This window comes from Camponotus vicinus, unplaced genomic scaffold (assembly GCF_025532165.1).
Source record: "Camponotus vicinus isolate PSW18456_S1 unplaced genomic scaffold, iyCamVici1.0 SCAF_4, whole genome shotgun sequence".
Lineage (NCBI taxonomy): Eukaryota > Metazoa > Arthropoda > Insecta > Hymenoptera > Formicidae > Camponotus > Camponotus vicinus.
This window is the reverse complement of record NW_028141976.1, coordinates 15275429-15289298: the sequence shown is the minus strand read 5'-3', so window position 1 is coordinate 15289298 and position 13870 is coordinate 15275429. Positions and strand designations below refer to the sequence as shown.

Below are 13870 nucleotides of genomic sequence, written 5' to 3'. Positions count from 1 at the left end.
GCAACGTACAAGGGCAGCAGTGTCAAGAATTTTAATTCTGCCGACTCTTTAAAGAGTGAATATGAAAATGCATCGTACAAAAATAGCGTGACATAGAGAATACACCGGTATAAGTAAATTGTCCTTTTACTCGTGATCACTTTCGAATCTATGAGATTCTTCAGATTGAAGTGAATTTTCCGACTAATGGATTCTCTGTATTATTTTTACTATATACATACATTAATTTATATATTATACCTTCTAACAACTATTTAATGATACTTATTAATTATACAAAATTAGTTATATAATAAAAAATGCATCTTTATAAAACTTACATGTATATAAAAACGTGTGTTTTGAGTTAAAAAAAATTTTTCTTTACGGTGGTTTAAATTAAAAGTAAGTACAGAATTCAGGTCTTTTTAATTAATTTAAGACAAATTAATCTTATTTTAACATAAGTCAAAATATGGCTATCTAACTACAAAGATGATATATAATTAAGGATTAAAATTTTATAATTAAAAAATTAGATTTTAAGAGTATAATCACATTTTTATCATTTAATTATTCTTTTTAGCATATTTTATGTTTTTGCATAAATTTATTGAAAAAATTTGTTAATCAATTTCTCATTAAGAAAAAAATTTTACATTTACATATAATTAGAATTTATTTGCACTACATATGCATACAATACATCTTGAATACAATTGGCATTGAGCAATTATCGTCTATGTCTACAATTACATGCGTCATCGTCGTCACATTTCACGCACTTTCTGAAAATTAGACTTCCGTGTCTCTTGGTGACACGGTATAGTATGTAAAACTTGTGTCCCGAATCATGCAGTCGGAAGTCACTCGAACAAGAGAAATGGAACGAACGACAGAGGTGACAGCCGAAGAGAAAGAAAGACCGAACAAGATAAAAGTGGGAGTGTAAATGACCTGTAGGTATGTCCATATCCGATTCGAATCGCATATGAGCTCGGGACGACTTCAATTGCACGGCGAATTGTCAACATTTCACACTAACAGAAAATGATCACGTATGACATTTTCTATGCACCTTGCTGTGCTGAATATTTACGACGATAATTTCTCTAAATTAAAATTTTAATTCTCATGCATTCCAAAGGAGAGTGAATTTTTGTGTTACGCGATAAATTCTTATGCCTGCATAAAAACAAAGCAGCATAATCTTATAAATATATACAGATATCTTTTTTATGAATAATTTATTAAGTTTATTAACAAATTTAATTATTTTAATATATACGATTATTCAATAATTTATATGATTAATAAATTACATTATGACGTACATATAAATATTAAATCTAGCAGTCGTAGGTGGGTCAGATGGCTTCGAGAAGGAAAAGAAGATATATTAGCTTCGCGAGATATGACTTTCGATAATTTCATAAATATAGAACTTTCGGGTAAGAAAGCTCGTTTAATTCGTATCGTTAGCATCCGGTGCATGAGCAGAATATGCCAAATTATGGGCATCGACCTTTGCATCAGCAATATCGAAGTTCCTGTATCCTTGATATCCTCCTGCGGAATTAGCAGCAGGCCAACTTGCTGAGGCGCCTGTGTCATAAAAGATAGGTATCGGATTTTTGCCGAAGAAACTGCTTGCCACGTTGCTACCACCGAAAAGCTTCTGGAACGCTACGATGCCGGCGACCAGCAGAGCGATTTTACCGAAGACTAAGGCTTTCAAAGCTAGCAGGCCTAAACCGCCCAACAAAATCGGCACCAACGCGAGGAACTTTAAACTCATTGCCGTAATCAGCGGTAAAATCATCTTCTTGATCTTTGCACGACCTAATTGAGAGAAAAAATTAATTTAATTAGTATTTTAATTAATATATAAAATTATGCGATTTTATTGTATGATCTAAGAAATATATACAACCAATGCAAAAGAAGATATAATCATAAAAAAAGAATCATGCAAAAGAATGAGATATAATCATAGAATACAGATAGAATGCAGATAGAATCATTTACTATATTTTGGTTATTAATTGTTGGATATTAATTATTAAGCATTTATTAAATAAAGAAAGAAGTATTAATATGAGTTTAACATTATATGTATTTACTTGCATGTTTAAGTTTTTAAGTTTTTAAATTGTATAAAGGAAGACAGACCTAAATTAATGAAATAAATAATCATCTACATATGCTCGGAAAAGCTTGGGAATTAAAAAATATTAAATATATTTAGAGAAAGTACTAATGTGTATAAGGATATTACATCCCAACTCTAAGCACAGTAATCTTCTCAAATTTTTTCAAATACATTTGAGAAAGAAAGTGAATTTCATGCTTTCTCAAAGAGAACGAGTTTATTCGCAACAGGTTTGACGCCATACATATAGATATCACGAAGGTGAAAGGTACGCTTATTCGTTTATAACATCGCTCATGACATCGCGAATCCGTAACGTTCATCGTCTAGACATAATTACATCGTCCAAACATGAACGATTGCATAATCGAAATACTTGGAGACGAAGGACTTACCTTCAACCAGGGTGCGAGCAATCGATTCTTCGGGCATGCTAAGTTTCAAACTATGACTCTTCAGGAAAGAGACAACTGAATCATATAACATGCTAAGAAGTTTTATCGTCTTGTCGGAGCTATCGCGTGGTAATTCATTCAAGATCTCCAATTCAGACTTCTTCAAACTCTTGCCAGTGCGCTCCACTATAACAATTAAGTTTTTTTATTACAAAATAATTATCTGTACAAATTGCTATCTTTTTTACATTATTCCATAAATAAAACTCAACGTATATTTATACTACATACTGTATATGTATTTTGCTTAATTTTATTATTTAAAGGCAGCTGTATGATTTTTTTGTAATTGTATGACATATTTTTTTACGTTTTTTATATTTATATTTTTTTATATCTATTTATCTATATTCAGCTGCTTTTTATAAATATTTATATATATATATATATATATATATATATATATATATATATATGTATATTCGTATGTGTGATATTATACATATTTGTTATATTTTATTATATTAATAATTTCACAGCGATAAATCAAATGTTGTTTAAAATTATATTGTTGTACAATATAATTTTAACACAGTATATATAATGTATTTTCTCTAATATAATTTTAAAATAATGATCGAAATTAAGTCTTACTAAAAATATAGCAACGTCCAGATTTTTTATCTCCAGTTGTTCCTGCATTTTTCAATATACGACTCAAGTTAAACATAAAATAAATATGAAAACTTACTCGGTATGTCTCGTACGAAAGTCACACCGCCGACAATCTCGACGTCGCTCGATCTAGCCGCCCTATCGAGAGCACTGATCGTCTTGACGAACATGCAGCTGAAGAGCATGTCATGCTGCAGACAATCCAGATCCTGGGACGGCTGCGCGGAAACGTTTATAGGTTCAGCTACGACACACGCAGCGAGAAGTACCAATGCCAGCAATTTGTTCATCTTCCTAGTCATCTTGTCACTCGTCGAGTTGTCGCGAAACGAAACACCGAGAAGCAGCAGCCGGAGATACGGAGCGAACTAACTCTCCGGAAAATTTTCGGAACAAAGTGTGACCTGGCCCTGCGTCGCTTCAATCTTTATAGGTGTGCACCAAGTAGAGAACCCTCCTCGATATCCCCCACTCTGGCCAACGACAAAGTGTATGACGACGTGTGAGACGAACGACTCATCATTATAGATGTCGGCGATGGCCACCTCCCCAGAAAACTTTCTTCGATAATTTTTTAAACAAACGCACAGCTATGCCGACAGACGCGTCACCGTTTGGGCGGACCTAGAAGTCGTTCTTTTTAACATCACTGGGAGATGTTCGTTACCACAGTAACTACTTAGTATTTAGGTCAGTAGGGGAGATCATGTCTATTAGGAATTTACAGAGATTATTTCAATGTAAGAAAAGGACATTTGAGGAATTTGAATAAAAACCTATGATTGTGATTTTGATCTTGATTAAGTGGAAGAAGTATAACTTCATTTTTTTATAATTACAATTTTTATTACAAAGGATATAAAACTTCCTTGCCCTCTCTTTTATCGAAATTGTGACATTAATAACATTTTGACAAACGACACTTTCTAACACATTCAGCAGATTGCATAGAGAATCGACAACAATAGAGGCGAAAGGTTTGCATACATTTCGCGCCTCACTGCCATTGCACATGTTTCACGATCACGAATATACGGTTTTCTTACAAATAGCGTGTGCGTGTGCATTTAGGCGATACTTAATGTTGACAGTTTCTAGTAGCAATTTATTCTAGAATTGTGTAAATAAAATAAATACATGTATATTGATATTTAACTTTAAATTTTAATGGAAATATTTAAAACTATATCAAACAATCTGATTTCATTGTAATATATGGTAAATCGATTTAATTTAAAATTTCTTTTAGGCACCGCAGTTCTGTCTCCTTTGTAGAACGGTTCGATGCATTCCCCCAGAACCACGTGCATCAAGCTGCTTACCTTGACCCAGACACACGGTCATTGGTAATATGTGAACTACAGGTTACGTCGGGTACAGGCTTCGACAAGCTTTTTTTTATATAACTCGAGTTAATAAAATTTTTTACTCGTTGAGTAAAAAATTTTTTTTGTCCACTCGTCATTATTTTATTACGTTACGTATAAGTAATCGTGAAATATAATTGAAATTTAAATAGAGAAAGTAATCGTATTCGAATTTATCTTAAATTGTTACGTAAGCAAATGGCGCTTCTGACATACTTTCATTGTAAAATAGAAAATTAATAGATTCTCACGATGATTATATACTTTTCTTGGCTTCGCCATCTATCGAATTTATTAAAATTTATAAAAATAAATATATATCAAAATAACAGAAATTGATGTCGCATGACGGAGCAATAATCCACAGTAAAGCCATCGTTGATGTTACTCTTCAAGTGGCAACTACTTAGAAAGGTAACAGATAACTTATTCGCGGGAGGAATTCCATTGTGCTCCATGCGAATCTCTTTAAATATTTAACAGGTATGAGGGGACTTCGTCATCTTCGTATAACGGTATCTGACTTGGAAGAAGCAGAGACAATTTCGCGATTAATTTTCTGGGTTATGAGTACCGTCAGTGCCGTCGTTTACTTCTTCTACTACAAAAAAATATAGTACTTTAGAAGAATTCATACATACTTTTTACTATAACGAATTTATTTGATATTTGAAAAATATTTTTCCTTGTTTCAGAATTGTTTTTTCTTTCTTTCAGAAAATAAAATATCCCATTCGCCGCATAATATAAATAAAAAATAAAAAATTAACATAATAATTGAAGTATTTTCATTTCTATAATCATATTTAATTAATATAAACTATTATCGAGATACATATACGTACACATTTTTATATTTTTTACGTATTCTTTTATATTATAAACATGTTGGGGTAAAGTTCGATTATACAATAGATAAAAACCTTGTAAGGGCGTTTTCAACTGCTCAGAGAGCTGACTTAGAGAATTGAAGGTCGACAACCTATATCCGGGTCAAAAGTTCCAACACCTTATCTTTATTTTTTCCCGACTTATTCTTCACATGAATGGGACTGATGATTCCTTTTCTCGCTTTCTCTCAATCTCTTTTGTGTACAATGTATATACAGGGTGATTCAAAATAACCCCTGTGTCCCTGAAATGACATATTCTTGAATCAATTCTAAGACGATTTTTCCTTCGGCAAAATTTCGTCCGAAGCTTAGTTTTTGAATTATTAAAGGAAGTAGTTAACGTATGACGGGTCGAATACAAGAGGCAGGCAAGGGTGGCGCGATTCACCGTCAGACGCGGGAGCTTACGCGGGGCGCCTGCTGCGATCAGCTGATCGCTATACACATACAGACACACATGCGAACACATACATTCTCTCTCTGTCTGTCTCTCTCTTTCTCTCTCTCTCTCTCTCTCTCTCTCTCTCTCACTCATTCGCTCACTCACCTGTAAATTTTTTTTTTTTTTTACCAGAGAGGGGAAAATGCATTTTATGCATACCCACCGGTCGATCCAGTGAGTTATGTGGGACTCGAGTACCAAGTCGAATTACCAACTCGATACTCCCTACCCACTAAAAACCCCTCTCTTTTCACGAATTTCCTTTAACACACTGTCCCTCTGACTTCCCGAGATCTGTTTTCACATAACGTCAAAAAATAGTTATTATTACCTTGTTCGATGACTTTTGATGTATTGCTGTAATTGCTTGAAGGAGAAATGAATTTTCCGATAGATCGTACGTTCTCAAATTTAACGTAGATATCACGTTGCAAAAGACAAGAAATCCACACTAAATTATTAACTGAAAGTTTTTCTTCTTTCTCTCATGAACTGTATTCTTTTATAAACTTTAACGTAATCACATTTATTTACTCACTCGATGAGATGAGAAATTTACTAATGACTCTATCACTAATCACTATTAATCACTGTCGAATAATAACTGTTGGCGATTAAAAATCACTCGATGAAAGAAACACGCGCGGACACGTTACTACACGACACGACGACGCGACAATGCGACGATAATTACTCGGCGACTGCAAGCAGTTTTTTGTCATGGTAGGTTGCGGTAGGTTAAGGTACTACTGGCGCTATCGAACGCGATCATGTGTTCGATTGAAGAATGCGGTAAACATAATAAACATTTAACATATTAATATTATTATTATCATGAATGTGTGTGATATCCATACATCGTATGATATCTATTTAAAAATTAATTAGATTAAATAAGTGTTTTTAAAATATTTATTACTTTTACTATTATCATATAAAATATTAATATTAAATATTTATTTAAGATAATAGTAAAAGTAATAAATATTTTAAAAACACTTATTTAATCTAATTAATTTTTAAATAGATATCATACGATGTATGGATATCACACACATTCATGATAATAATAATATTAATACGTTAAATGTTTATTATGTTTACCGCATTCTTCAATCGAACACATGATCGCGTTCGATAGCGCCAGTAGTACCTTAACCTACCGCAACCTACCATGATAAAAAACTGCTTGCAGTCGCCGAATAATTATCGTCGCATTGTCGCGTCGTCGCGTCGTGTAGTAACGTGTCCGCGCGTGTTTCTTTCATCGAGTGATTTTTAATCGCCAACAGTTATTATTCGACAGTGATTAATAGTGATCAGTGATAGAGTCATTAGTAAATTTCTCATCTCATCGAGTGAGTAAATAAATGTGATTACGTTAAAGTTTATAAAAGAATACAGTTCATGAGAGAAAGAAGAAAAACTTTCAGTTAATAATTTAGTGTGGATTTCTTGTCTTTTGCAACGTGATATCTACGTTAAATTTGAAAACGTACGATCTATCGGAAAATTCATTTCTCCTTCAAGCAATTACAGCAATACATCAAAAGTTATCGAACAAGGTAATAATAACTATTTTTTGACGTTATGTGAAAACAGATCTCGGGAAGTCAGAGGGACAGTGTGTCAAAGGAAATTCGTGAAAAGAGAGGGGTTTTTAGTGGGTAGGGAGTACCGAGTTGGTAATTCGACTTGGTACTCGAGTCCCACATAACTCACTGGATCGACCGGTGGGTATGCATAAAATGCATTTTCCCCTCTCTCGTAAAAAAAAAAAAAAAATTACAGGTGAGTGAGCGAATGAGAGAGAGAGAGAGAGAGAGAGAGAGAGAGAGAGAGACAGACAGACAGACAGACAGAGAGAGAATGTATGTGTTCGCATGTGTGTCTGTATGTGTATAGCGACCAGCTGATCGCAGCAGGCGCCCCGCGTAAGCACCCGCGTCTGACGGTGAATCGCGCCACCCTTGCCTGCCTCTTGTATTCGACCCGTCATACGTTAACTACTTCCTTTAATAATTCAAAAACTAAGCTTCGGACGAAATTTTGCCGAAGGAAAAATCGTCTTAGAATTGATTCAAGAATATGTCATTTCAGGGACACAGGGGTTATTTTAAATCACCCTGTATATAATATAATAATTTTAATATTTCAGTAAGGTTATATAAAGAATATACATAAGTTAAAGAGAACAAATTATAACGTATACTATGCGATAATAAATAAACACTTCTCTTGTGAAGAAACGTTTATTTTTTTGTAATATATTTAATATTTGTACTTTAATTACATTAATTTATATACATCATAATTCTAGTGCACAAATTTATTTTTAAACATGTTTATTTTGTTACAGCTGAATAATTCAACTTTGAGAGAAGATGGTTACACTAGGAAATGGACACGCTGCTTACAAACTAGTTTCTTGCGGAATCAAGGAACTTTCTCTCTCTCTCTCTTACATCACGCTAGTGAAATGAGTTGGAATACATTTGGATAACTCATCTCAAAGTTTTTTTACATTATTATCATATCGAGATATAATAAATGAATAAATGCATTGTATATATTTATATGTTTCTGCTTAAGTAAGTTTCCATTGTCTCTCGCAACTTTCACAAATGTATGCCTTCGATTATCGTATATTGCAGGTTAACGCAATTAGCATAGACAAGTAACACATTTTCGCCGTGAAATTCTCTTTCAATGATATCAATTCGAATGAGAGAGATTTTTACAGAACTTGGTATATTCGATAATAACGTATGCTTTTTTCTGTGTACACTATATTTACAATGTCTGAGCTTAATTCTGTTATATTTGGATATTAAATAAATCAACTAATAAAATAATTATTAAGACTATTAAAATATACTATATATTAATATTACAAAGAAGAATAAATAAACAGAGAAGTGTAAACATTATTTTTAATTTTCTATATAACGTTTTGTTTTTTTTCTAATTACTTTAATCAAAATATTAAGTATCAAAATATAATTAATATTCTCAAGTATGATAAATATTAATGTAAAAATAAGAATAAGGAATTATAACAGGAAGAATTTTATACCGCTATTATTTTTTTCATTTCTTTTTACGTCGTTCTTTGTAAATTCGATAAGGCTCAAACTCCTGTGCATTCTCGATAAAATCATATTTATCTTGTCGCCTATACTTGTTCATTTCATAGCTAGCTTCCTGAGCGGCTTTTTTCAATCCGACTATGGCTGCCAGTATCAAACTCATCAAACTCAGCACAACGGCTTTTCCACTTAAAAGAGCCAATGTCTTCAATGTCAGAGGCAGTAGAATTGATTTTATTAATAAAACGCCAATAATCAAAGGTATAATATATTTGCCGAGCTTGGACTTTATTTTTTTACCTTCTGCAATTAATAAAACAAATATACAGTAAATAAAAACAGATATAATAAAAATAATTATATGTAAATGTATTATAAGCTCTTTACACCTATATTTTTTATATTATGTATATATAAAGAAAGGATCGTTAAATAAAATATATGTATCATATGTCCTCTCTCTCTCAATGTATTGTACTACACATTGTGTGTTCCATTAATCGCGCGTTGATTTAATATTATATTATATAAATATTATATTTAAATATTTTTAAATATTATAAATATCATAGAAGAATCTCTTGCTTTCTCGCAAAAGGGGGGATGAATACGGCGAGCTTTATCGAAGTATACTTTTCTTATTAAGTACGATCATTATGGAGTACAAACTTCATTAATGAAATGAAGTAGAGTAGAAAAAGAGCACTTATATTTTTGTACCGGGAGACTTCGTATCAAAAGCATCATATTTAATGGACAACATGTGTAATTACACGCTTCTTTAACGGCATTTGATTAACACGCGGTGTCTCATAATTTCTTTTCGCATCACAAATTCAGTTTTCTTTAACAATTAAGTTTAAAATATATATCGCATTATAGCCGTCTTGTTACCTTGCAATTTTTTTAAGATATTTTATATAAAATTTGTTGCAAAGAACTTATAGTTGCCATCTAAAAAATTATGTATTTAACAACGTATACCGAAATGCAATTAATCGCGAACAATGCTTTGATATTACACTGCACATAAAGTTATTTTATTTTTTAGTTATTTTAATTTAGTTATTTTAATTTTTGCGCTTTTTAAATCTTAAATTCTATATTATTTGGATTTTTTTCTGTCTAACATTAATACAGTTATTAAAATAAAGAATTTATAACGACATATTTAAATGTACTAATATAAGGATATTAATACTATCTCTTCCTTCTCAAGGTAACGTTAACAAATTTCAATTATTTATGTATATCAATTTAATATTCCTTTTTCCTACTTGATAAAAAATATAAATTAAAATTTTAGTAAGATAAGCAAAATGTATAAGTTAAAATGTTAATTCAAGATAAACAAAATATATGTCTTTTTTTAAAATTATTATTAAATGGATCGATCGAACTTAATAATAATAATAGTCAGTATATTTTAATAGTGTTATTTTTTACAGAAAATTATTTTATCATCTGCTTAGATATTGCTACATTAAAATAGAACTGAGTACCAAGCACCAAACATGCATTGAAAAAAGAAAGGGCTATCCAGAAATGTTTATTATTATCAATGTACCTTCTGTATTACTGTACAATTTCGAACCAGGAAAAAATGCGTCAACGGCATTTATAAAGCTTTCACCGATCCGATCTAAAGCATCTTTAGAACCGTTGTTACGTAGCATCTCTCGATCCAACGTATTCATTGATTGCGATTCTTGCGCTGTGACGAAAACGGGTAGTAAAAGCAGCACGTACGGCAGTAACATCTTTTTGACATCTGAAGTACTTTCTTTTTCTTCTTCTACAACATGTACACGTTATCCCAAAAACGAAAACTGCGCGTATCTCGCGATCGCAACCGACTTGTTGGCCAATAATATTTTAACTGACATTCATGCCAGACCGGACCATTAGTTTATATACTAGGACCGTGAAAAGCTCAGAGGAGGAGACTATCCATGTAACCTGGTACTGATGCGTAACGAAGGATCCAACGTCCACTCCCGTACCACCTGAGCTATAATCTACCTCGATCATTGGGTCGTTGTTTGCATCGACCACTCTCGACGAAGGATCTTCCCTAGAATATTTCGACCGGAGTAAATGGATCATTCTCTCCGTCCAACCATCATTATTTTCAGTTGTGAGAGTATACAGCTATTATCAATTGAATTTCTTTCACACTCGAGTAGTTGCAGCACAATAAATGTGCTTCCTCGCGACCTACGCCCTGCTTATCTCTAAAAAGTAAACCAGAAATAATTCAAAATACATCATTTCATTCCAAGAGCAAGTCACAATTGCCGATAATCAATTAAATAATATTGATTGTTGCAATGTTAATAAACAATATGTAAAATAATAATAATCAATAAATAAATAAAATGTATATCAAAATCAAATAAAAATGACAAATAAAACAGGCAACAAGAGTCAGCACAATAATTGGACCGCCATATATTTATTACAAAGAATTATAAACATACCAATATCGTGAAAGTTTCCCTCTTTTTGGGCCTTTTTCAGCGCGTTAAATCATCAAGATCCCAAGACAAATCTACTCTAAAACTAAATATGCAACAATGTATAAAAATAGCTAATAGAATGAAATACATAAATAATAATAACCAATCAATAAATGACAATATATTAATTTGCTACATTTATAAATAAAAATTATATTATCATACAAATCTCACCTTAGACGATCTATAATTTGCGACAAAACGTTAAAAGAAATAAAATATATATTAAGACACACACACACACACATATTATTCTATAATATATATAAATTACCAAAACTAGTTAATATTTTTGAAAATAATTTCGATCTCACACAAAAATAGTATTATTATTTATAAGTTGCTAAAGAGGAGGAAGTAATTTACTTACAATTTATATAGGCATACTTCTTTATTCAGAAAATAATTTTTTGAGATTTTCATGCGTGTTTCAATTTATGGTTAAGTACCTTTTTATACTGTTATACATACTAAAAAAAATTCATTTTAGGAACAGAACCGCTATGTTGCTAATAACAGATTATATTTCCTTTGTAAGCATCTGCTTATTCATTAAAATTAAAATCATAGCTGGCGTAATAACAGTTTTACGTGAGTAAGTTTGGCAAATGATAAATCATTATGTTCATAAAATTTACTACAATTTTGTAATATCAGTAATCGACACATTAACAAAATTCTTTTATTTGTTATAAACTCAATTAATTTTTTTATGTTTAAGCTTAAATAATTAATAACTGATTAATAATAAATAAATAAATAAGTATTCTTTAATTTATAATAAATATTCTTCAATTTATATTTTAGAAAATTTATAATAATTTTATAATTATTTTTAATAACATATACATATAAAATTATACATATAAAAATATAATTATATTTTATTAGTTACAAAATATAACAATAATTATTATATAAATTTATTATAAAAAAATTTATTATAAAAAAATTTTTATAAAAAATGAAATAACGGTAAAATATATTAATGACAATTTGACAAGTGTAATCAACAGCGTATTTATCTTCTTTATTTCACCTTTCAGTATCCCTTCTACTAGTCATGGCTAATGTCATTTAAATTCAAGTTCATAAAGGAAACAATCAAATTATCCTCCACTGTTTTTTCTCAAGAAATGTGAGGTAATATATCTAAGTAGACATAAATAAAATTATTGTATATGGCTTTCCGGCTTCATACATGAGAGATTCTATTAATGCGCCAGTATGATTTATCTTCAAATAATTAGTCTGACAATTTCAAGAGCGATAAACACATTGTAACTAATATTAATATAACTAATATAATGTAAAAATAGCATTGTGTATATATCTCCGACAATTAATAGGCGATATGTTTTATTAATAATGCGAATTAGAAATACTGCATTCTCAAAAAGAAGACAGTATCAATACTGGTGAGCAGTAATCAGTGCGTACAGATTCCCTACTATTGTATATATAGGCTTATTACTGGTGAAATTGACTGAACGCAATATCCGCGAGAATGAAGAAAGTCAGTATAGGAGAGAGTATAGACGTGATAATGACTGTTAAACATCAGTTTGTTCGATGTGGAGAGTGTGACTCGTGATTTTTAGAGCAGATAAGAAGGTGATAATTGCTGGAAAACACTACCAAGCTATTAATCACGCGATAAAATGGGAATATTTCATGCTGCACAACACTGTTTCATCAATCTCATGCGTAAACATAATTCAAATGCTCCATCTTAATTATGCAGAATTGTTACATTGTTACCACATTTTTTTTGCAACTTAATATCCATGAAAATCCGCCCATCACTTAAGCGCCTAGTAATTTGAATTAAATTTTCGCGGAAATTTCTACATCAACTTTTTATATAATTATAAATAAATACATCGTTTTATCATTAGGAGCAGTTATAGTTTTCGTTTTATTTAAATCTCAATGTTGTATTATATTATAGAGCGATGCTCTTAGATATTCTGAATTATGTCATTAACAGAAGAAAATTATTAAATTGATATTTAAAAATGATTAAACTAATATTTGAAATTATTAATCTATAGTAAACTAATTAATCAATTAATTAATCAGTTATTTAAAAAAATTTTCTTAATACATTGTAACTTTTTGTGCTATTTTAAGATGTCGCAAGTGGAAAGTGTGACTGGATGAACAAAATGTATAAATATTTTCGGACCCATGTACTGGTACATTAAACGCAACAAGAAGAGAGTATACTCAAGTTGCAAGGATCATTTAAAGCTGTTGTGGCTTATTAGCAACCCGCATGTTTGTTGGGGTGATTTAAAAAATAGACTTCGTCGAAATTATAAACGATCGATCATTTGTAATCTCCGCATGTTAAACA

At 31.0% G+C, this 13870-nt stretch overlaps 2 protein-coding genes across 2 annotated transcripts; both read right to left on the bottom strand.

The window, feature by feature from the left end:
• Nucleotides 1–693: 693 nt before the first annotated feature.
• Osi14 (DUF1676 domain-containing protein Osi14) lies at nt 694–3610 on the bottom strand. Its single transcript, XM_083096747.1, has 3 exons — nt 3278–3610; nt 2527–2712; nt 694–1821 (listed from the first exon to the last, which is right to left on the bottom strand). Exons 1-3 carry the CDS (start codon nt 3501–3503, stop codon nt 1445–1447), a joined length of 789 nt encoding a protein of 262 aa, XP_082952873.1. The 5' UTR covers nt 3504–3610; the 3' UTR covers nt 694–1444.
• Nucleotides 3611–8993: 5383 nt separating this feature from the next.
• On the bottom strand, nt 8994–10752 carry Osi13 (Protein). The gene is made up of 2 exons (XM_083096190.1): nt 10560–10752; nt 8994–9301 (listed from the first exon to the last, which is right to left on the bottom strand). The coding sequence occupies exons 1-2, from the start codon at nt 10750–10752 to the stop codon at nt 8994–8996; spliced, it is 501 nt and encodes a 166-aa protein (XP_082952316.1).
• Between the last annotated feature and the right edge of the window lie 3118 nt (nt 10753–13870).

What these genes read in the sequence shown, in the direction of transcription:
- Osi14 (XM_083096747.1), bottom strand. Translation starts at nt 3,503, where the DNA reads ATGACTAGGAAGATGAACAAATTGCTGGCATTGGTACTTCTCGCTGCG. An exon ending in TTTCGTACGAGACATACCGA is followed by an intron (nt 2,713 to 3,277) that starts GTAAGTTTTCAT and finishes TAATTGTTATAG; the next exon opens with TGGAGCGCACTGGCAAGAGT. An exon ending in TGCTCGCACCCTGGTTGAAG is followed by an intron (nt 1,822 to 2,526) that starts GTAAGTCCTTCG and finishes TCTCTCAATTAG; the next exon opens with GTCGTGCAAAGATCAAGAAG.
- Osi13 (XM_083096190.1), bottom strand. Translation starts at nt 10,752, where the DNA reads ATGTTACTGCCGTACGTGCTGCTTTTACTACCCGTTTTCGTCACAGCG. An exon ending in ATTGTACAGTAATACAGAAG is followed by an intron (nt 9,302 to 10,559) that starts GTACATTGATAA and finishes TTGTTTTATTAA; the next exon opens with TTGCAGAAGGTAAAAAAATA.